Raw genomic sequence first — 25,460 nt, 5'->3', positions numbered from 1 at the left:
TCTGAGGTGTGGTGGCTCACCATCGCTCTACCACATTGCGTGGGGAGTGCCTAAGTCGACCACCAGATTTAGATACCTTTTTAGGTCAGTACAAGCTTTCTAATACTTTTCAGCAATGGGAAGCACAGCTGGCCAGCTCTGACCCAGAGGTGAAGCTTGCACTTCTGCGTCACGTCAGGCAGGTGGCAGCAGCCAGTGGAGCCCTGGACTTGAGGCCCCACCCATCAAGCTCATGACCCCTGTCCCAAACCTTTAGAAATAAAGTTTTCCTTTCCTTCCTTCCTTCCTTCCTTCCTTCATGCCTTCCTTCCTTCCTTCCTTCCTTCCTTCCTGTTTTCCTTCCTTCTTTCCTTCCTATCTATCTATCTATCTATCTATCTATCTATCTATCTATCTATCTATCTATCTATCTATCTATCTATCTATCTATCTATCTATCTATCTATCTATCTGTCTGTCTGTCTGTCTGTCTGTCTGTCTGTCTGTCTGTCTGTCTGTCTGTCTGTCTGTCTGTCTGTCTGTCTGTCTGTCTGTCTGTCTGTCTGTCTGTCTGTCTGTCTGTCTAACCGACTATGTCAGGGTGCTCTCGTGATCACTGCCTTAAATTAGTGTAAACCAAAATTAGTATAAAAGGGTAACATGGTTTGACTAATATGACTTGCTGGTCATGACAGGACTATTGTCACCATCTCGTCACGTATATGTCATCAAAAACTTTCTGCCGGACAGTGGCACACACCTGCGAACGGGTATGTGCCACTATTGATTCACAATTCATATTACCCAGGAATGGTGAGAACACACGTGGGCAATTTTAAAAAGTGAGCGTGAAGAGAAAACTGACAGTGGCATTGTCAAGCCGAAGAATGCAATGAAAAAATGTCCGAGTCTCAGAAGGAATCCTGATAAGGGGGGTTTAACACCCACCGTATGATTATAAGAGGTGCCGCAGTGAAGGGCTCTGAAAATTTCGACTGCTTTGGGTTCTTTAATGTGCACACAAATCTGAGGAAGGGGGCCTACAGCATTTCTGCTTCCATATAAAATGCAGCCGCTGCAGCCGGGATTCGATATCGCAACCTGCGGGTCAGCAGCTGAGTACATATCTTAGCCACTAGACCACCACGGTGGGGCCCAGAAGGAATCGAACCCCAGAATTTTGCGTGGCAACCAAGTATTCTACCACAAAGATACACCAGGTCTCGCAACTGCTTTTCAAATAGACCGTAATGTCCACGAAGCAACAATTCGGGATGCAGTGATCGCTATCTAATTTTACAAAGATTGCTTATGTACTCCTATGATGTAGCCGTCATGTTGGGATAACATGAACTGTAGTTAGGCGCAAGGTACTGAAGCTGATTGATAATTTATATCAACCAAGGAACGGCAAGAACAGACATTGGTAATTTTGATTCGAGAGCATTCCAAAAAATTAACGCAATTTCACGATTTAATGACGACGACTGGGCGAAGCTATAGGTGCTGAGGTCCATAATGTCTCCGTTGAAGTCACTGTTTAGTACAAAGGATGAACAGATTACGGAATGATGCATGGAGGGATGGTAGGATGGAAAGATCAATAGACGGATAGATGGACGTGTGAATGAATGGACTGAAGGACAGATGCATGGATGGACGGACAAACTGAAGGCACGGGTATCATATATTACGCCGTCGTATAGCTGATTACATATTAATTCGGTAGTTTCCACATGTGTTTTTGTATTTGTTGTGCAGGTGTTTAGTTACTGCATAAGTTTTGTAAGGCATCGCCGCCACAAGGTCGGCGCATAGGAGCTTCGTCCCTAAAAGCTGGCATTGGCATACAGCGTTGACCCAACGTACGTGTAGAGTAAATATTGTGGTCCCAGCAGGAATCGAACTGCAATTTTATAAAGAATACATACGAACTCCTATATTACACCTGTCACTTCAGGTTAATGACAATTGTAGTGAAGCCCTATCCACTGAAGCTCATTTATCTATCAGTATCCAGAGCCGCCATCCTCAGTGGCACAAGCGCTAAGAATCAGGTTACCGTTTCTCGTGCTAATAATAATACTAATATTGCTGTTGGCATCGTTGTACAAAAGTAAACATGCTAATGTTCAACATATGTCTAAGCGTACAATATTTGTATGTATCTGTAGTGTCAATTGGTAAAATTTCACTCAATGAAAAATTAGAACACAGTACTCTTCCTCCCATATACTTCGCATAACATCGATTCCCAAGGTACGTGGGATCTCCCAATTTTTGAATTATTTTTATATTTGCGTCTTTCTCAGTTTTTTGGACAGGGACAGTGATGATTTCTTCAGTCAGCAACCGACGAAGAAAACGCTGACATTAGAATTTTTCTAAAACGAGCTTTTCAACGCTGTTGCCTTAAAATGGCACAACAGAAACAAAGCATGTGTATTTGAGGTATTTTGCTTCAGCAGCACATGAGCAGAAGCGACTTAAGAGCTGCTGCAATAGCCGATCACTCCGAGCAAATGCTGTTTCAGCAATCTAAGGTGCGGGGCTTTGTAAGAGACGACGCTCTCATGTCGATAATAGAATATGAACTGGTCCTTGTAGATGTCTTTAACACCCTAGCTTGTTAATTTTATACTACTCTTCTATAAGTGTAGTAGGATATAAGTAGAAAGATATATCTTTTATTGTAGGTCCTCCAATCGAAATGTCGGCCAGCCAGTCTGAGGCACTTCACCTGTTCATCTTACGATTATCCCACTATGTTGTTTCCATCTGTCAGCTCCCATCAAGAATTTGGCCTTCTATAAGTAAAAATTTATCTGCGTGAGGCGTGCTTGAAACAGACAATGCACCGGGTCATGAAGGCAGGTGACAGTGACCAGAGAAGCAAGCAACTAAGCAAGCGGTTTCGTCCCTGCTGAGGGCAAGTTGTCCTTTTGTGCAACCTTTATGTCATACTTCCAACAAATAACGTCTCTCATACTTTGGTCGGTCTAACTGTCTGTTAGATTATTGTCGCTAATGTTGCACCTAAAAAAAGGAGTTCTTAAATTCCCATTTTTTTCCTTCTATTATAGCGAAGATTTTGTTCTTGTAGACTTCGAGGGAAGCTTTTCAGGCAGCTACCAGCTTGTAGCAAGAGCTTGTGCTACGCCAAGCTAGCAAACAAAAGAGCTACCTAGATTCACTGTCATGGCTACGAGTGGCACTGACCAACACTGCCAAGTTCAAATGTACAGATATATCTGATGAAATGTTTGGGTGGATGACCACCACCATATAGCTGAATTGGTAGAATATCAGACGCATTATTTGCAGGTTGTAAGCTCACTTCCTGCCGGAGCAAGTTTTTTCTTTGTCCACCTAATTTCTTCAAATTTATACAAGTAGTACCAGTAACATCCACTGTACACTTTCTAAGAACCCCATGGAAAACACTCAGGCGTGACGCCTCATGGTGTCATATAAATTAAGCTCACGAGTGCAATTAAATTGCACTCGTGAGCTTGCATACCGGGTGGCTTACACTTGACATGCAGAAGTACTCGATCCCTTTCTAGAACACTTTAGTATAAATGTCAGCGTTTCTGTCACTTGAACTTAGACACTTTGAATTCTGTCTCACAGCATTGGCGTGTACGTGCACACATACATACATACATACATACATACATACATACATACATACATACATTTGTCGCCGTATTCTGAGGTTATCACAAAATTGTCACCTTGGGTGTGCGCTCATTAGCTATAGAGCAAAACAAGAAGTTGATGGTGCCATTTATATGATTTCTGGTGGCATCAATCTTGTGTTGCACTCATGGCCCAGAAGGCATAGAACGTTTATAGGACGTTGCGTTTCCAAGCTCGAGAGCACGGGCTTGATTCCCGCCAACGGCTGCCGCATTTCAGCGGCGGTAAAATGTAAACAACATTTGTGTGCTTAGATTTAGGCGCACGAAATTGATATATGGTATTTTTCGCATGGAAACGCTACCAATTATTAGTATTATTAACAATTTTGCACCATGGCACTTTACAGCGCTCCTGCCATGCCTCAGGCATGCTAGGAGCTGCAAACGTCTAGTAGAAAAGTGTGCTAAAAAGTCTTGCATTTTAGACGCGAGTCTATCAATGGACGTTGCTAAAGTATACCAAAACATCCAGCAGCAGACGTTGGTTTCCCAACTGTGCCTTGGTGGAAGGTGAATGCTTCACCAATTCACTCACCAATTGCACAGCAGGCATCTTCAAGTGCCTGCGCTAAATAGCACATTCACTGTATAGCACTTTCAAATGCTATACGGGGAGTGTATCATGCTGCCGAGCTTTCTTTCCTTTTTCAGGAGGGCTACCAGCAGTATAGTAATGAAAATAATATTATTAGGTTTGCAACTTGAACTAACGTAGTCTGAGTTGGCGTTTCTTGTTCTGTTTTGGAATCACACAGTGAATGATCAGAACAATGGAACCACTTTTACGTCATGCTGACAACGTTTATAGGCATCACTATTTATAGTAAAAACTCAGATAGAGAAAATATATATGAGAAGTGGTTAATTAGAGTCATTGCCCCATAGAGAAAGTATCTTTATTTTTAGGGTGGCCACCTCAGTATGTTTTTTTCCCCCTTAGTGAGGTATATAATAGCAATGTTGAATAATAACATCCACAAAACGTCATTGACACTGACCAAATGCCTTTAAATATATACTGAAAATGAAACCGAGAGAGCAGAATATCAGTTATTTTTCTATGAAGAGGAAAGGGTTCACCATGTACATGCAGCCGAACTTATCTCAACCACCAATGTAGAATGTTTTGCCTCCAGCATTCATATTTGCAATGAAAGATTTTACCACCACATATCCTAACTGACCTGGTAAGGCAAGTCTGAAGCTTCACGATTAAATTATTATGCAACACAAAAAAGTTTTGCACAGTTTGGCAATCAACATGTTCAATGCGCGTAACCACATATGTATATATGGGCTGTGACTTACTCGTAATAACATTATGGCGAATCAGTAGCGGTTCTCCATCAGTGAAGTTGGTCACCTCCACATCCGCATCGGCAATAGGCTCGCCCGAAATGCTGTCGGTGACCAAGCCTTTGATTCCAATGTGTGCCTGCAATTCAGTATCATAGAGTATTCCAAGCACCTGTGATGGTAGCGCCTATTTTACTTGATTTATATACTTATAGTACACTCACAGAATGAAAAGCTGCGACACAGTAGTATGCAGCATTCAACATTTAAAGAGCACAAGATGACAAATCCCTTCTAACAGCTCTAGAGGTCTAGTGGCTATGGTGCTTGATTTTAGACCAGAAGAACGCAGGATGGAATCCCAGTTGAGCCGATGGGTAAAAAATAAAACCCCTCATGTGCCTCTGCTCTGAGCATTGGTGTTCTAACTTGGCTGTGCCTAAATTGTTATCATAAATTGTCAGATAATGAAGGCCTGGACAGTAGAAGGAGGCTCACGTATACTTTCCACACACATCTCTAGCGTATGTTTGAACAGCTTGTTAATTTTGATTATGTTGAGCTCAGAAGAAAAGATTGTTTCTGTGCAGTCATCTCATTTTATCTGTATACCATGCCATGTACGGATCTTGTTTGTAAAATTACCAAACCATATGAATCAGTTTTATTAGTATAGGGCTGTTAGAGTAGTGCACCTTCGTGTGGCTGTCCCATAGCTTTCGATCATTTTATCAGCGGTTGTAGCTTAGCGCCTGTGCTGTTGTGCTGCTAAGCGTGAAGGCACATGGTTCATTACTTTGCACAGTGACAGCATTTCATTGCAGGTGTACTACAAGACGAACACTCATGTACAGTTTCAATTACATCTGAGGTGAACTCTTCATTAGTATAAAAGACGTTCGAACAAAAACATTTATTCAGCATTACAACAGAAATGTCCATTATATAGCGTCTAATCATCCTGTTTGTAAACACAGTAATAATTTTTCAAAATATGTAATAAACATCAGAATCTATGATGTCTTCAGAATACCAATGAGGTGTTAACCTTAGACGTGGAAGACCCTTCACTTATAGATTTAGAGGTACAAACAAAGAAAACCTGGGTGATCAAAATCAATCTTGAATACCCTACTGCGACTTGCCTTATAATCACATCACAGTTTCGGTGCGGTATCTCACTGCAAAAGGTGCATATTTAAGTTGGCCGCACGTATACCTGCCAGAGAAAGTTGAGTAGCGCCTGTTTGTTGTCCTCCCACTCTTTCTGCAGCTCAGATTCCGGCGGGAACTTGCGGCAGCCGAGCTCTACTGTGATCTCGAAATCGTTTGAGCCCAAGTAATTGAAGTCTTGCATGCCTGCGAGGAACGCGCCAAAAATATGTGACTGTGGTGCAAACATGGTGTGAAAAAACAAAACAGTCACCGGGCAAATGTTGCTTACCAAAACCACATTTTTTCCAGCGTGTTAAAGGAGAGTAACACTTCACTTCAAGTTTTTTTAACGTTTTGTAAGCATGTACCAAGAGCAAAGAAAGCTGTTCACCATGCTTGACATGCGAGCGACTAAGCGGAGGGGCACGCGGCGATCGATCGGCACCAGGATACGCAGACAGGGCATTGGTTCACACGCACAGCTTTTATTTATTATTTATTTCTATTTATTTCAATACCCTCAGGGCCCGAGGGCATCACAAAGGGGAGTGGGTTACACAACATAATGAAAAAGTGGAAAATTGGTGGTTACATGGATCAGTGAAGGAAACCAACAAGAAATATTGCACTATATAAGAACAAAAACAGGTATTAAAGAACTACAAAGCTTAACAGGTCTACTGAAAAATGGAAATACTATATTCCTAAAAATTATGGCGACAGGTTAGTTATAGCAGCCTTAAACATAGAGGTATTAGACGTCTCGACTACAGATCGGGGAAGGTGATTCCAACTTGCTGACGTACAGGGGATGAATGAATTGTAAAAATGGTTGGTGTGGCATGTGGGAATGCCAACCTTATGACGATGGTCGATGCGAGCGGATACGTAAAAATAAGGGGTTATCAATTTATTCCTAAGGGCTGAATTGTGGTAATATATCTTGTGAAACAGGCAGAGACGATATATTTCCCTACGTTGTGAGAGCAGAGGTAAGGATAAAGTTGTTTTCATGGAAGTGGCGCTAGAGGGCGATAATAGTTGGAAAGAATGAAACAAGCAGCCCGACTCTGGATGGATTCAAGCTGATGGATGAGTGTTTCTTGGCTGGGGTCCCACACAGATGCAGCATATTTCATTTTGAAACGTACTAATGATTTATACAGAAGTAATTTTACTGCAAAGGAAGAAAGATGAAAATTACGGCATATAAAGCCCAGCGTACAATTAGCATTATTGGTTACATGTGTTACATGCATCTTCCAGGAAAGATCAGAAGTGATGTGTACGCCTAGATATTTGTAACATGACACAGGTTCTAGGTTAGTATTATTAAGATGATAAGAGGGCAATGTTGTATCGCGACGTGAAACGCGCATGTGCTTGCATTTGTTAGTGTTTAACTTCATGTTCCACGAGTTAGTCCAGTCACGAACACGGTTTATATCTGATTGAAGAAGATAGATGTCAGAGTCGCTGTTAATAACACAGTATATAACACAGTCGTCAGTGAACAGGTTTATTGATGAACATAGATTATCAGGTAAGTTGTTTATGTAGATGAGGAAAAGCAAAGGCCCCAGCACAGAGCCTTGAGGCACGCCCGATTCAACTGCAGAAGTGATGGATGAGGAGTTATTCACAGTGACAAATTGGGAACGATCAGTGAGAAAAGAGTGAAGCCATTAAAGAACGTTCAGATCAATGTTAAGTTTGCTGAGTTTTAAAAGAAGCAGTTGATGAGAAACCTTGTCAAACGCCTTTGAGAAGTCTAGGAATATGCAGTCGACAATGGAATCCCTGTCAAGAATAGAATTTAGGTCATGTGTGAATGTCAAAAGTTGTGTTTCACATGAAAATGACTAGCAAAATCCATGCTGGTGATCTGTAAAAAAGGAGTTTGACTGTAGAAAAGATGCGAGATGAGAGCAAACAACATGTTCCATAACCTTACATGAAATACATGTGAGCGAGATTGGTCGATAATTATATGGAGAATGCCTATCCCCAGACTTGTGCATGGGAATCACCTTCCCTACCTTCCAGTCTTCCCGAATGCAACCGGTATGAAGCGATTGCTGAAATATATTAGTGAGAATGATGGCACTGTACACTTTAGTACTAATTAAAAACTTTGAATTGATGCCATCAACACCACATGATGATGAATCTTTTAGATTTTTTTATGATTTTTTCTATACCGGCAGCATCAAAGACAATCGGGTCCATTGTTAAGAAATTCAAACTAGCATATGTGGGAGTTACGGAACACACATTTTGTGAAAAAGCAGAAACAAATACAGAGTTTAGAACATTTGCAGATTCATAAAGTTTGATTATGCGATTGTTTGCATCTTTAAGGGTGATTGAGGAATTGTCTCTTTTGTTGACTACATTCCAAAATTGCTTAGGGTTAGTAATTAAAAGAGATGGTAATGTAGTATTGAAAAATGAATCCTTAGCGTCTTTTAGGGCTTGTTTGTATTCCGTAGCCACGGCCTGATAATCACTGCAACCTTCTTGAGTGCCAGTTACCTTTGCAGAGCTGAAAATGCATTTTTTCATATTGCGTAGTCGTTTAAGCGATTGACTGAACCATGGTGATAGCAGGTTAGATGTGATGACTATGCGTGGCACATATTTTTCTATGAGTGATAGAACCTTGTCTTTGAATAAAGTCCAGTTAGTATTAATGGAGCGATCATAAAAGTTGTGCATGTAATCACTTAAAAAAGCTGAAAGATCATAATCAATAGCATCAAAATCTGCACGCTTATAGTCCCGGATATATTTTTTGTGGTTCCCACTGTGAAGTACTGTGCAGGTGAAAGAAAAATGAAGCAGCAAGTGGTCGCTTAGCCCCTGCAAGTAGAATATGGAATGAAAAGAGCATCAGCGATGCGCAGTAATGGTTATAGAAAGCTAACGTTGGTAGAAAGCGCCCGTCGGCCGCGAGTTTACTTTCTTCGAATGTGTTTGTTTTGGTGCGCTATACATTTGCGGGTTTGAACCTCTGTCTACTTCGATACTCGTTTTTTACTTCTCTAAACCTTGGTAATGTAAATGTATACAGTGTATCAGACTCCAATTATACAACTTCAGTACCATTTATTTTTTTCCAGCTTTCTCTTTACCACGCAGATCTTCTTAGAAACTCATCGGCCACAGTGCCGTAACCAGGAATTGGCACGTTGGGCCCATACTTCACACCCAACTGTCGAAATATTTTTTGCCAAGGCATACATAGCGCAAAATGACCATTTGCCAGCCTTCTCCCACTTCAGATCAATAAGCCCCCCCCTTCCTGCTGAAATTTCGGCACCGCCGCTCTTAGCCTAAGAGGGTTTTTCGGTGCTGTCCCTCTGCCATATCTAATTGCATCGGTGAGTGAGAGACTTCTGCGGATGGAGAGTGATGATGATAAACATGCATGTGTTTCTGTAGAATGCAATAAAGAAAACAAACGCGTGGCCGTCATCACTTACATTCATAAAATGGCACACGGACTAAAAAATGTGGGGAACCAGTTTGGTGTGGACGTTGTTTTCTCTGCACCCAATAAATTGGGCCGTATATGCCCCATGGTGCATAGGAGGGTGCAGGGCGCATCTAAAAGCGGAGGGTGTTTGCAGAAACATGCAAAACAGTTTGTTAAGTGTAATTTAGGAGTGGTGTATAGCATACTGCTAGCGGTCCCATGTACATCGGCCAAAGCGGCCGATGGTTCAATGTACGCCTCAGGGAGCATTTGAGTTCCTTGAAAGGTAGTCCTTTTGTTCGTTGTAGCTTCACATTGCAATTCCTACAATTGTCAATCGTTGTTTGAGAAAACAAGTGTACTTTACCGGCATCCGCTTCAAACCACGCGCGAAATTTTTGAAGCATGTTACATTTCTAGAAATAAGAATCAATGTATCAGCCATCCGTCATTATCCCTACTTGACTGTGAGTTTAACTATATAGATAATTCGTAGACAAGTGCATCGAATAAACTTGCTTGCTGCTCACACACAACAAGCTTGCTGCTCACACTATCATCTTATTCCTGTTGACATGCGCACCCTTGTGTACCTATGTGTCCTTCTAACGTGAGAATAAACCAGTTGTTAGTTGAGCGTTCATGCTGTGTGCCTCCTCTTTGCTTCGTGTCTGTGTTACTTCTGTGCTCCCAGTTCGCTGAACAATCAACAATTATCAATTAGCCCACCTTTCCATCCTATTGCAATGCATTTTCCCACATGACACGTATCTCATGATTATGATGTTTGCACCAGTCACATACCTTTGTCATCCATTGACTTCACGTAATACTAAATTTGGCATATGTGAAATTAGTGAAATGACCGCGAGCGCATCATCAGTGTGGTATCTAGTCATGTGTTTACATGACACGCATGTCATGATTGTCTTTTTTGGTTGTGTCATTTATCTATGACATCCGTTCGTGTCATGTAATACCCAGTTTGGTCATTGTGAAGCTAGCAAAACAACCACGAGTGCCTCATGAGCTTGCATGTAGTCATGTTTTTACGTGACACGCATATCATGTTTATTATGTTTGCACCAGTAGCATACCGTCATCATCCATTAACGTCCCGTAATACCAAAATCGGTATAAGTGAAGCTAGTGAAACGGCTGCCAGTGCATCATGAGCGTGGCATGTAGTCATGTTACATGACATGCATTTCATGATTACCATGTTTGCACCAGTCACATACCTTCGTCATCCAATCGCGTACTGTAAACCAAATTTGGTATATCTGACGCTAGCAAAACGGATGCCAGCGTATCATGATCGTGACATGTAGTCATATCGTTACATGAAATGCATGTCATAATTTTAATTTTAGGGTCTGTCGCTTGTGTTCCCCATGCAATCATGCCATACCGTATCAGTTTTGCAACATGCCATGTGAACGAAACAACTGCAAGAGCTGCAGGAGCATGAAATATGAATCATTACATTTATGGCATACATGTCGTGATTTTCATGCTAAGAATAGTCAAATGTGTTCTTCATGCAGTCATGTTATGCCATACCAAGTTTGCTATCAATACCATAATCGAAACGGCCAAGAGAGCTAATAGTCGTGGGTGGCTAGACAGACAGACAGACAGACAGATGGACGGACGGACGGACGGACGGACAGACATACAGACAGACAGACAGACAGATAGATAGATAGATAGATAGATAGATAGATAGATAGATAGATAGATAGGTAGATAGATAGATAGAGAGATAGATAGATACGCTAAGAAATGCTTCACAATTAAAAATTAAACATCAAAATTGATGCGTCAGTGAATCGACAAAAAAACTTATACTACAGCATGCACTCAAAGAGAGAGAAAGAGCGAGAGAAACAGATTGTGGGATGAAATCATAAAAGAGGAGCAGGAACTCACCTCCAGCGACGGCATACCATGCAGCCCCGTTGGTGATGCCACCAGTGTCCCTAAAGGCGTCTCCGCCGCACGTCTCGCCTTTCTTCATGCGTGGGTGACTGGACGCGTACATCTGTGCCAGATGCCTGCATGCACAACAGTATGCGTATTTCTCGAAGACGATACGAAACATCATGCAAGATGTATGCACACAACACCAATTATTGTTCTCAATTTTACAATCGCATGAAATCAAATGACTATACGCACCACGCGGTGGCATGAAAGCATTCATAAGTTCAAGCCAGAACCGGAGGGTACGCTTCTGTGATGGCGAACCTCAACAGAAGTTAGGACGGGTGGGGGAGAAGAGGGGGTGTAGGCGTAGGACAGAACACTGACGCGCATTAGCGGAATAAACATAAAAATAATGTGGACTACTAATAAGAACTTGTAGTTCGGCGAGTCACTTGTTACAAGCGTCTTTCTTTCCCATGTCTCTGACAAGTCTGCCGTCTGTTGAAGCGATAAAAGTACCGTGTTAAGAATCGAAGATTAGGTCCCTGCAAACATAATAAAAGCGCTTAGCAAAGCAAAGATTACAAGTGACAGCTACTGTACGCAACGTATGGAAGAGCTTGAAATGTAAGCAAATATTGCTCGATCGATGCACGGGAAACTCCTCAGAAAGCACGTCCCGTTTAGCCCTGTATGGCTTCGCCCCTCGATTATGAACATTCTAAGGGTTCCGTTAATGCTGCGCGAGCAAGTCGCGTACACGTATAGGACACGCAGTTGTTTTGTTACAGGAACGTGGGCGCACGTGAGGGTATACGCACCTGAATGTGGCGTCATCAGGCGCTGATGTGTACTTCTTTTGCGAACCGTCAAGGGTATCATCGAAGGGGTAGTTTGCAACCAAGGCGCCACCGTGGAAATTCGCTGACAACACGAACGGCAGCGACATTATCCACTCCATGACGGCTTTCGTCTCTGGCTGCACCTAGGAATGACACAGAACATTCTGGATGAAATTATGAGACTGCATGGTATACCTGCAGCTTTGCGCTAAATTCCGCACGTGCTCGAATGCACTGGCTTTTCGGACGCGTGCGCAGACGTACCAAAGCAAATGTTTTAGACAACGCGTACGTAGAAACTTACACGAAGCAATATGGCAAAACCCACCCATATAAAGTAGCTTAGATTTTTGGTTGCCGTGGCATTCCGTAATACGGAATAGCACACTTGTTTGTAGAATGTGGTTTTTTAAAATTGCCCTGATCCAACGGATGCATGCGGACTACACCTTCATATACGTTTCAAAAATCACTCTTTAATTGTATATAAAACTCCTTTTATCTTTTAAAAATTTGTATAAGTTATGGTTAGCAATAAATGCACCACATTAGTAATGATGCAGGTCCAAGATGAGCTCAATTACATTTACGTTATTTCTTCCTTCATTATTTATTATTTTTAACATTGCGTAAGTGTGGTATATAGACAGTAAAACTTCATTTGAAAGAACTTCCAGGGACTCCACGAAAAACTTTGTTAACATGAAATTTCGATGAACTGAAATAGTTATGTTGAAACTTGTTATCAGCAGATGAAAACAAACAAAAAATACACCCAGTTGCTAAAATAAAACTTGCACCCTTTTATTTCGAATGCTGCCCAAAGAATTTAAATTTCTGCTTTAATTTGGATGCTTTGACAAAAGTAGTAACCTTCCGCTTCACTTGTGCAACTAGGGCTGCAGTGGTCATGAATTCAGCCACTGTGCCCAAGCTCTCATGAATCATCTCTGACACAACACTCTGCTAGACCGCAAAGGGGTTCAGTTTTCCTACTGCATCAGTGCTTCTTTAGCTGAATTTGTTGGTATTGGCGGGTAGGTTGAGCCGTTCTGGACTGACGTGGTACTAAGTCAGGTGAGCGACTTCGTCGCGTCTTGATGAACCTGATAAAAGTTGTTTTCATTCATTTACTCATTCATCTACAAATGATACTCCTTCCTTTTTCTCTTCTTCCTGAGGTAGGACACTGACCTCAATCTTTTTTTTGTACCATGTTCCCGTCTTGCATGTCGCAACGTGAAAATCGCAGGTGAGAAAGTTCAAAAAAGATATAAATTGCTGTCCGTACTCTGTCGTTCAGACAATTTCTCATCATTTTGACCTGATAATCATCGTATGAGGTCGCAAAATATGCTCGTAGATGTGAAATGCTTTCTACACTGACTTCGTTAATTTGAAAAACGTTAGCATTGAATCCAGTGGCGCTTCTGTTAGGGGCTTAAAACAGGTTCTTACAACTGAATAGTTTGTTGAACTGACGTTCGTTCAATGGGTATCTTACCGAAGACCGCGTTAGTGCTTACAAGCAGAGATTCTAGAAGTTTATCAGTTTCCACTACATAAGACACACTGGTAAATAGCCGCTATGTGGTGAGCAACAACAACAACCACAACGAACCCACAGGGATAACAATAAATATTGAATGAGTCTTGCTATATAATCTTTATATAATCTCTATAGTCTTTATCGGCTCAATATGCTAACTTCTTTAGGTTTCTGTAAGCCCTATCGTGAGTTTCTTGGTGCCCGTGGTCAAGACGCCGACAAAATTGTCCAGAGAACGAGCCACGCATAATCCGAGAGCGTTAGAATGCACTCATATTGCGAAACACTGTAGATGTATCTGCATCGTTTCCCATCTTGTTTATCTCGTCCAAGAACAATATTTACAATTTGACGTAAATATTCTTCCTTCATTCTTTTTCAGATGCGAGGCAGCTCTTTGACAAGTCCATGTAACGCTGTCCGCCCATGTCTCCGTGCCAACGCGCCACACCGCGTCCCCCCCTCCACAGTGTTTGGAACAATGCCAAGTAGGTCAAGTCACAGCGGCGCGTTGGCGTCACTATCTCCTTCACCCGCAGCAGCTGCCGGCTCTTCCCAACACATCTAGGTGGTGTTGCTCCTCCGCTCACTCGCACTACCAGCAACGCTCGACCGCACGTCGAGTGAAACACTCTTTCGGCTCGTTACCTCCTATAAAACTTGCACGAACCCCAACCCGCCTCCCATGTCTCCGCGTTTCAAAGACACGCTTACACGAGTAAAGGCTACACCTAGTTTCGCTTAAAACCGTTCCCAGCACCCACGTCGACGCCTGTTTCAGCCGGGTACACAGCGTGCGCACAGCTCCTGTTTCTCATCACACCATGGTTCCTTTGAGGAGATGGTTCATAATTTTATTCATTTGTCTGTCCCATGTGCAAATTTGGCCACGAGACTGTACGCACAGGCTATATGTTTTCTGAGTAGATCAGCAGTGGCTGGAAACTCGCTCCAACTGCGCGCTGGAGGGAGGAGCACATCTGCAGCGCACGGTCACCTTGTATATACGTGGTTAATTCGTATTAAATGCCGCGACGCTCACGTTTGGGCGTAGCGTGTCATTGTTGCTTTCAAATTATTAAAATAAATTGCTGCATATATAGGGAGATACGACGGCCAGCTAAAACAATCGTTCATTGGTGATTTCATATCTCAGCATGCGCATGCGCATAGCTGACGTGCAACACCAGAGATGGTTCTCGTGTATCTGGGTTTCCTTTTACCGCATGTCTCATCAATGACGTATAACTGGTCACTTTTATATAAGTACCAGTATATAATACGAAACTAGACAAAGAATCAACCCGAGCGTTACAGTGCACGAAGGATAATCGATCAAACGTCAAAACGTACCTTAATTGCCACAGCGTACTTAATAGTATGTAATTCATGTGTGTGTGATGGGAGAAGTGTGCGAGAGTTGCGTACGGTGGTGTTACAAAGCTGACATGGAGATAGCGCACGAAGTAGTCAGGCAGAAGCACGGTGACAAAACGTGTGCGAAGGAGAAGACGGCGGTGGGGTGCGACACGAGGCCCCGAGGAAGAGAAAAAGGGCGGGTGGAGTGGAGTGGCACGCGGTTCGAAAGGTACCCTTCGTTCGCGGAGCAAGGGGGGAGGCGGTTCGTCAGCCTCATGGTCATGATTTCTACCAAGTGCTTGGCAGAAGTCGAGAGTCGGAGCGGCCTGCTTCGCTTGACCTCAAACGCCGACCCTTCACGGAGCAAGCGGGAAGCTACTGCAGCCATTAGGCCGAATGTCAGACGTATGGGCCCGAGTGCTTGGCTGTGGCCCTTGGTCCGCGCGTCTGAGGAGCAGACCTCTGCCCGACTTCGTTGACCCTGTCTTCGGTACCTACTTATTACCAGGGCGCATACACGGGAGCGTCACCCCACCCTTCACAAAATTCTTCCGACGACGGCATCTCCGGGCTCGTATTTGTTCAGCGTAGACGTCGTTCGCGTAAGTAGTAGCGCTCACTGGTGATACGTTTCCTTATTATTGACTAACTTGTTTATGTGACGCTTAGTGCTCTTACATATGTTGTAGAATGTTTTGTTACCATGAGTGCGTGTTGTATTCCTTACGTTCGTGTGTTGTTTCCCTAAAGTGAAGGAAACAGAAAACAGCCTCGTCCTTTTTATTGAGAAGGTTACCATCATCGACGCAATGCACTTTCTTTATCTTCTTATCCGTAAGAAACCCATCACAGCGAGCGAGTCTTACCGGGTGGGTAAGTTCTCCATTGAAGAGGTGGTCTGGCTTGATCCTCCTGACGTTACTGTTTCGCAGGATGCGTTCCAAGTCGGGAAAGTCCCTGTTGAGGTCCACACCCATCGCGTTGGTACGACCGCTCACCCAGTCTTCACGTGGAGACTGCACAAAAAGCAAGGACAGCAGCAGTTCGAACACTAATTATCGCGCGCCAACTTTGTGTTGGCTTAACGATTCGCTACATGTCGTGTTCAGAAGTATTTCTAATGACTAATAAAGGCTTTGACTATACGTGTCAATGCACGATGTGATTATGAGGGACGTCGTAGCAGAGGAATTCGCTAATTTCGACTATTTGACAATTCTGAACGTGTACCTAAATCCGAGTCCACCGTGGCCGGGATTTTATCTCGCGACCATCAACGGTCGAAAACTATAACCACAAGATCACCGTGGTGGTCCACGGGTATTTCTCGAGCGCAATATGCGTGCCTATGCGAGCTTATAATAAATTATTTGATAAAGCCTCATTCGGCCTTAGACATTTCCGCGACCTCTGACCTGAGCCTTTTATGTCATGAGTACGCAAGATTATGCAGAGCAAAAGAGGTAGGATTATTTCCGATTCCCCTCGTTTGTTGAAAGCAGCACTTGAACCCAAGTTAGTTAAAACTTTTTCGAGCAGCAATGAAGTCACAGCTACACAAAATCACGAAAAGCTCTACGACGCGAAAGTTACATGCAGGCACTAAACGATGCATTGTTATGCCAAACAAAACTTATATTTTTCTGAGTTGCCCGAGAGCGGGCTCACTCTGAAGGCAACTAAATATGTGTATTTCAAAGCGTTTTGCGATTTCTTTATCCGACAACTGAAAAAAAGGCATGCAAATGATCCGCTCTACTAAGAACAACACTTTCAATGCAAACACTCTTTTACACACTCAGATGCTCTCAGTGTAAAGCTTGTGCTCCATCAGGAACTGACATGTTGTTTTTTCAGCGTTGATATCAATTATCCATAAACGATCGAACCCACCGCTCTATCTGGTGCATCACAATGAGCTCAAAGGCACCGGTTCGATTCCAGCCACGACGATATGGTGACAGCATTTTTGTGGGACCGACATGCTAAAACAATCGCTTTTTTGGTGGTAGTTATGATAGATCTTTTAAGGCGATCAGCAGACGGCATATCCGGTGCCGCCTCTGACGGAACGTTTTACATAGAAACCAAGCCACGCCTCTTGGCCAGCAGGTCGGCCTGTTATCGGGAAGGAGGACATGCCTGCGACTCACCTTGGCCGCCGTGTCCCAGCCATCAGGGTTCATGCTGGGCATGATGTGGATGCGTGTTGTGTTGAGTAGCGTGGTGATGTTGGGGTCTCCCTCCCGGTAGCGCTGACACAGGTACCAGCTCAGCGCCAGCATGAGCTCGCGGCCCAGCACCTCGTTGCCGTGCATGTTGGCCACATACTTGGCCTCGGGCTCCACTGCATACGCACATGTTTTTGGTTTGATCTCTTGGCCCGTGCCCTTACACAGGGACTGCTCGAGAATCGACTATAGTTAGAAATGCAATAAGTAGAGTTAAAGCGAAGAGGTTTTTGTGAATTGTGGCCTATGCAGTTCATTCTTCAGCTATTTGCGTTTTCGCACATGCATAGCTGCAATTAATAACTTGAGAGTACACAACTGTGTGCCCTGGTTATTATTCTACGGGGTTCCTATACTATGTGAAACGGCGAGTTCCCTATACTTGAATTGTGTAAAATATTCTGTTATGCGAGAGAAATTTCTATGTGCATCATTTTGACATATCACAAGGAAATACATAAATGACGCGAAGCGAGTTATATTACAAAAAATTACGATACAAAACATCGGGAATACCAAAAAAAAGAACACCTATTTTTGCATCGACAACTTCATATATTCAACGACCAACCGCTCGCTGACGTTATCCCCGGGGTTCTTATCTTTGCAAGTGTCTTGAAGGTGGCACATCTTTGAAGCAATACGCTCACGATCTTTAGTGGATGGAAACCTTGGATTTTTATTCACTCCCGAAATAATTTTTCGCCCCGTCATGGTGAATTTTTGTCCCTTGTACATTAGGCACTAACCGCAGGACTCGCTTTTGATGTATACGGTTGTCTCAAGGAAGACGCTAAGACACCAATCACCGTTCACCACAGCCTCCAGGATGACCTCAATTCAGCATTCTAGGCGAGTATTTGCAAATGCATCTCCGTGGGTGGCAGTGGAACAGTGGCCGAGACGATCAGCACTTACCCCCGCATTCTAGAACGCTCCTTCACTCAACACTCCACGTTCACTTGAGAAAGCCGATGGGAGCGCCTTCTCCAGGCAGGAAAAGTCACTGCATATCAGTGATAATTTGCTGCTATTCTTGAGTACCACAGCGTCATTTTTAACCGAGTAGCGGCGCAGTGCGCAACTCTGTCAAGTGAAGGGTGAAAGTCGAGTCGAGAAGCGTTTGTGAATACGGGGGTTGGTCAAGTGCCCTATATCTGTAATCCGAGGCTGGCTCTAGTCGATCATACTTTACTGGTGTTCATAGAAGACAATGGCTATACGGGTAGGCCAAAGGCCAATGGAATTGTGTCCAGACAGGGCCGTTAGCCAGGAATTTATTTTTTCTGTTGAAAACCTTGAAAAACTTCTACTATCTTTTTATTGTCCTCGGTAAAACACTCGCCCCTTCCATGTAATTTTCTTTTTGGGGGAGGGGGGCAAGCCCCTAGCCTCCCAACCCCCGGCTACAGGCCTGCGTTCAGGCACTCGCTGGCAGCAATCTTCAGACATTCTCTTGAGCTTCCGGACTCTGTTAAAAGGCCCCTAACTAGCTGCCGCTTACCGGCCGTGGGGAAATAAAAACATTAAATGACATTTCAATGACCAAGGTCTTTCGAACATTAATCCAAACGCTTATTTCTTCAGCGGAGGCATCACCGTACATGACTCTGCGCAAACCTCACTGCTAAAGCGCACAGCTATTGTAGAGGAACTCGATCATTGTACTTGTGAGAAATATACGTTATAATGTCTCCATAGATAACTGTGCTCCAACATATTGCCCCAACATCTAAGGTGCTTTACTGCATTGCTCCAAAAAATGACCTGTTCAAAACAGCCATAAAGGCTACTTGTTGATGATCTTGTTTGTCCCCATTCTGTACTGCACACCAATTTCGCATTTAAGATCAACTATTGAAAAGCGAAGGGAAGTCGCGAAGTGTGCTTCATTATGGTGAGTCAGTTAAATTCAGTGGTAGCCAATTTAATTCAGGATTTGGCGAATCGGCACATTTCCACAGTTAGGGAAAGCGATTAGCTGTCTTCGCTCATTTACAATGGCGCATGAAAACGTATAGAGTACACCATCGTGTACAATACGTCCTATAGAGCGAAGATTTCAGGGTACATAAATGAATAAAATCATAATTTTCTGAACGAACGTGAGATTACATTTTATTGCACCCAAAATAGTTATATTTATTGCCAGAAGTAGAAACAAAGAATGGGAATTACTCAAGATGCAGCCCACTCCCCTGCTTTATTCAATATTTAACTAAGTGTCATTGAGTTTCGCAACGATGTGTGCGCACGTACGAATGCAGCATTTTGCTGACGGGGAGAGGGGAGGGCATGCAAGAATCTCCTCGATTGCGACAATGATGAGGATTTATCGTCCTAATTCTTGACATCGGATGCGTAGTATTCCGTGAGATTTTTACTTATAAAATTCGCAATTTTCTAGCTCTTCAACGAAAGGCCGTCATCTGGAGGCATCAACTCGAGGCATCGTCGTCGTCCATGTATCGGCTGAAAACCAAACGTTTCACGTTTTGGTTTTCGAACATTTGTAGCAATTAATAATGGCTAATATTATAATTTGTAATGAAACACACTTGCCTTCTTTTGAAACTAGGTACTGACAAAACAATATACTGACAATGCAAATATTTCTAAACGCCTATGTTTACCCACAGATACGCTCCTAAGACGTTCTCAGAAGAGACAGCTGCATGCTTTGAAGATCACCGGTGTCAGCGACATTTTCCTCGAGTAATATTCACTGGGGGACTATGAAAAGAACAGTGCTTATTCATGATGCATCTATATTCTAAAATGCACGAAATGGTGCCGCATGTGAAATTGATCACTTGTTTCCAAAGATTGATATATTACTATATTGCTTATATTTGATGCCAAAACGGCTTGTTAGAAGGTGTGCTCAGAAGTACAAATATCAATAAATAATTGCATGCATACCCACAGATGCTTCCGTTATCGGAGGCAGAACTAAGGAATTGTTCCAAATCATTAAGCCACCGTTTCGCGCGCACGCACACACACACACACACACACACACACACACACACACACACACACACACACACACACACACACACACACACACACACACACACACACACACACACATATATATATATATATATATATATATATATATATATATATATATATATATATATATATATATATATATATATATATATATATATTCTGTTTTTCATGCTGCACTAACAGTGCTAAAGAAATCGATTTAACACAGAACATTTGTGCGCATATCACGCACATACTCCTTGTCCTCGGTATAGGTTCTAGGCCACACGGCACAACTTTATATGAGTGCGAGGGCGCATTGGCAGCAGCATCGATTTATGTCCTAGTCCTTGGAGATATGAAACCACGTCGTAAACTACCTTTGCTTAACTTCGGAAACCGTATTCAAGAGCAGCATGCTAAACTTTTTATCTTCAACAACGCATATTTTCAGCATCACAGTTTATTGGAACAGCGAATAGCGCTGAACTAGAAAATTTTAGTTGTTTCTGACACTTATGTTGTGCAAATATCTGCGCTAATGTTTTCCGATCCTTCACTGTCTGTATTGTTATGAACCAGAAAAATTGAATTACTTTTTTGTAGAATACTGTAGGCTTACAATAAAATGAAACAAAGTCAGGGAACCTCTTTTTGACAGCTTGGGCTGGAAACACTTACCACGATATTCTCCCAAGGGGCGTAAATATTGGAGTGTACCAACAGACATTTCATAGCTAGATTGAATTTTGTAACAAAGTTTCCTGCTTGTTGCTTGATTTTCGGCTCCTACTCACTACGGAAGATTGGCCATGAAACAGGCTGTTAATTTAAGAGAAACTTCGTGATTTTGAATAGAGTTAGGAACAATAGATCACCAAAAAAAAAACTAAAACTTAGAAATGACTGGTTTTTACAGAGAAATATAATAATATGTAAGCCAATGAGCGAATGAAAAGAAGTCTGAAGTAGGAAAATTTATTACGAAATAATGGTAACAGAGAATTTCTCTCTCGATAATAAATTTGCATATAGATAAGCAGACGTTCCTGTATCTGAATCCCAGAGAATAGGCCCAAATTAAAGAGATTTTTTCGCTGTAATTGACCTATTTCTTTTATTAGGGGCCAAAGAATTTACATTGCTTAGCACTTTTATAAAGCTCCTGAAAACTTACAAGGCAAATAGCTCCTGAAAGTATAACTAGGTAAATAAAAGAATAAAACATTTATTATTCTCCAAAAAAACACAATACGCTATACCTGCTTGATTTGTCACTGAATTTTCCTCAGTTTTCTTCTTCTTTCCCTCGACGTATAGTGGGTTGAACCACACCACCGAGTCTCAAGCAACTGATTATTAGGCTGCACAGCTTTTGCCACGCCTTGAAGCACGTGCATCTCATGCCGTCGTCTTTGGAACTCTGGCTTCCTGCAGGAGAAGTGCTATACCTCTGTTGGCAGACTCGGACTTAAATCCATTCCCAAAAGTCCCTCGCCACAACGATACCACCATGGTGGGAGGGTGCCCATCTCTTAACAATGAAATGCGACGTGGACGACCCGTCGTTCACCACGGCTGGCCCCTGCGACACCGGCAGATGCTCTGCACTGATCACCAGCGGATGCCTTGCACCGGTCACCGTATAGGATGCCCTGCAGTGGTCTCCATGGCCATCACGGTGTATCAGTACTTCTATTCACCGTCCTGGAGCAGCCCCCACAAGCATATTGCCACCGTCCACGGAACAATTCGGCTCTGGCTCCACATCCTAACTTCGGCTCTGGCTCCACATCCTAATGCCGCCTGGCATCAGGACTACCTCAGTGCCGTTCGAGAGTGATCGCAATGGAGGGTACGCCTGAGAACACCTCTACATACAAGATACCTATCATCGCTTATAGGGGAGTGGGCAGGGCTGCACGGCGGTGATGAGGCCGTTGTGAACACCACGCGGCGCCGGAGGTGGCGGCTCTGAGATCGCGGTGTCCTTTGCTGCCACTCGAGGCATCGTCATCGCCCATGTATCGGCTGAGCCACAAACGGTTCGCCGGTTCGCCATCGGACATAGCGGCGTAGGTGTTCCAATTACACTCGAAGCGGGCAATACTGTATTTTCAAGAAATATATATTATAATGTGTTATGGGTATACGGCTCACATACTTGCTTCTTGGGCTCGGCGCCTATAGAGAGCTCTGGCTGACGGAACACGAGGAGGGCTTTATAATGGCAAAGTTGATGTATGCTTTGTTGGGGAGAAACCATCTCTTTTGCTGTTGCGCATGGCGAGAAAATTAGTGAAAGCGCTTGGCTGTCTTTGGTCGCCTACACACCACACTTAATGCTCCCGCTTCACGTGAGATTGGTCACCCATGCCAACATATACCTATTAGCGATCGCTTTCACGTGCTGTCATGCACTGCGCTTATATTTGATCACGGAGTAACCCTGTCATTTTAATTACTTATATTAGAAGTAAGAAACGTGGCTTTCACGGCATTCTGATACGAAAGTTTGGCCAACCGAATTCATCGCGTGTATCGACAGCACGCGAAGCAGTTGGCATGGCTGCCTCTGATCTATATTTTTGGCTTTTAGCCATGCGTAAAGAAGTCGATCGACACGTTCGTTCAAAAGCAGTTCTCTTCGAATTGTGTGCTTACAACTAGGAATCTTTATTGGCACCCTGAGAACAGCTTGTGCTGCGGCGTAACGTCGGCCGTCTCGTTAGAGCATGCATAAACGTCATATTTATCAAAAAAAAAAAAAAACAAGCGCCAAGTTTGTTGCTTTAATGTGCTGGTGGTAAGCAGACCTCATTGGTACAATTATGTGAATAAGCGCACCTCTTGAATATATATTATTTGCTGGCGTTAGACAAGTAAGAACACTGAAACCTATTTTAGGAAATCGTCACCGCAGCTGCTATTACGAAATACGCTTGCTATACAACGCACCACATGGTTACTGGCTGAGCCTTTCTGCAGTATACGTTTCTCAACATTTGTCAGCCACATTCATACCACTATCAACTTCCAGCAGTGTACCTTCTTTTGGGTGCACGTTAAAGAACCCCAGGTGGTCAAAATTTCCGGAGCCCTTCACTACGGCGTCTCTCATAATCAAATAGTGGTTTTGAGACGTTAAACCCCACAAATCAATCAATCAATCAATCAATCAAGCAGTGTACCTTCTTTTTGTTTAAGCTATGCAGATTATCGTAGAAAGCTACCTGCCGTATTAGGTTATAGCCCATGCCGCATGCACTCAAGCTTGAGGGCGCGGGTTGGATACCTGGTAACGGCGGTTACATTTGAACGGGCCGAGGTATGCAAACAGTTTCCTTTGTGCTTAGGTCTGGGTGCACGCTAAAGAACTCCAGGCGGTCGAAATTTATTCGGAATGCCCTGCTACAGCGTGATTCATCAACACATCGTGCTTTTGGCATGTTAAGAAGAACAAGTATTATTATTGTTTAATGAAAATTTCAGTTTATTTTCGCTCTTTGCAGCTTTCTACTGGGTGCATAATCCCACGCCACCGGCCGTGATATCTGGGTATGTGCCACGCATGACAAAGGACAAGAATTTCACTACTACGTGACAAGCATGTTGTGTTATTCGCATCGTGCCCTGTGCGTCACGTTCGTTATACACTGATGTCCGAATAAAGCGCACTTTCGCGCCATCAAAAATAGTATGCATTTGCGCAGCAGCTCCTGCGCATTCACAAAAAGCACAAATCTTGTATTGACGAACAAAACGCATCGAATGGAAGATCAACAACACACGCATTCAAATAATTCCATTCGCGAATTGCAAAAAGAAAAAAAAAAGTATTTGCAAAGGCACGAGTACGACAGCTGACCTCGCAGAATTTTTTGAGTGTTCATTTCTATGTGACACGTAGTGTAGGCTCATCATGTATAAACTCTTGTTTTACGGATTTCATTACACAATATGTAATAGAAAACTTTAATAGCAAAAATTTCCTGCGTTACTCAAAAGGCTTCTATCCCAAGTTATTCCTAATGCATTTAACACTAGAGTTAAAATTGTAATTATTACTATCAAACCACGCTGCGCGGTTTTGTATGCGTTCAAGTTTATAGATTACAGTTTGACCATGAGGATCCCACACTGTACAGGTCGGGATTGGTCGGGCATTTGTAGCATACAAAGCCTCTTTCAGACTTTTTGGGGCAGACTTGAAATTGCGTTTAATAAAGTTTAACACACCGTTGGCCTCACCACTTACGTAACCAATATGCTTATTCCAATCAAAATCAGCAGACAAGCATACATCAAGCTATTTCAAATGTTCAACACGGTCAAGTTGTGCTCCTGACAAGCTGTAGAACGAGTGAAAAGGTTCGCGTTTTCTGGTAAAACTAAGGAAGCAATATTTTTTTTTTTGCATTCAGACACATCTTCCCTTTCTCACACCACCTTAATACATGTGTCAAGATCACGTTGTAAAGTACGAATATCGTCCATACTGTGTATAGATCTATAAATACCACAATCATCCGCGTACAGCTTTACGTTCCATGTTAGCGTCTCTGACGAGTCTATAATATAGACCAAAAAGAATAAAGGACCCAATACCTAACCCTGTGGCATCCCAGAAGTTACGCTGACGTATGAAGAAGACGAACCATTTATTCGGACGGACTGTATTCTAGAAGATAATAATCACTCAACCAACCAAGAACAGATGCAAACAGGCCTAAAAAATAATTTATGCAATAAGAGAGCATGTCACACGATGTCAAACGCTTTCTGAAAGTCTAAACATATCGAATCGACTTGATAACCCTTATCACATGAACTTGAAACATCATGAGAAAATTCGCACAGTTGTGTAACACATCACAGACCAGACCTAAAACCATGCAGAAATTTACATAGGTAAAAGAACTATTTCTTTCCAAGTGCATT

General features: G+C 42.9%; 1 protein-coding gene across 1 annotated transcript in view; it reads right to left on the bottom strand.

Annotated features, from left to right (window-relative positions):
* Nucleotides 1–25,460, bottom strand: part of LOC119161543 (carboxypeptidase D) — a 71,669-nt gene that overhangs the window by 13,823 nt on the left and 32,386 nt on the right. The window contains exons 2-7 of the mRNA XM_037414083.2: nucleotides 17,445–17,638; nucleotides 16,158–16,307; nucleotides 12,363–12,526; nucleotides 11,545–11,669; nucleotides 6,199–6,338; nucleotides 4,992–5,118 (exon numbers count right to left, since the gene is read on the bottom strand). Of these exons, the coding sequence (XP_037269980.2) occupies nucleotides 4,992–5,118; nucleotides 6,199–6,338; nucleotides 11,545–11,669; nucleotides 12,363–12,526; nucleotides 16,158–16,307; nucleotides 17,445–17,638 (900 nt within the window). The remainder of the gene's footprint in view (nucleotides 1–4,991; nucleotides 5,119–6,198; nucleotides 6,339–11,544; nucleotides 11,670–12,362; nucleotides 12,527–16,157; nucleotides 16,308–17,444; nucleotides 17,639–25,460) is intronic.

The sequence above is a fragment of the Rhipicephalus microplus genome, chromosome X, assembly GCF_043290135.1.
Source record: "Rhipicephalus microplus isolate Deutch F79 chromosome X, USDA_Rmic, whole genome shotgun sequence".
Classification (NCBI taxonomy): Eukaryota; Metazoa; Arthropoda; class Arachnida; order Ixodida; family Ixodidae; genus Rhipicephalus; species Rhipicephalus microplus.
The sequence above is the reverse complement of the archived record's forward strand: the minus strand, read 5'-3'. Positions and strand labels throughout refer to the sequence as shown.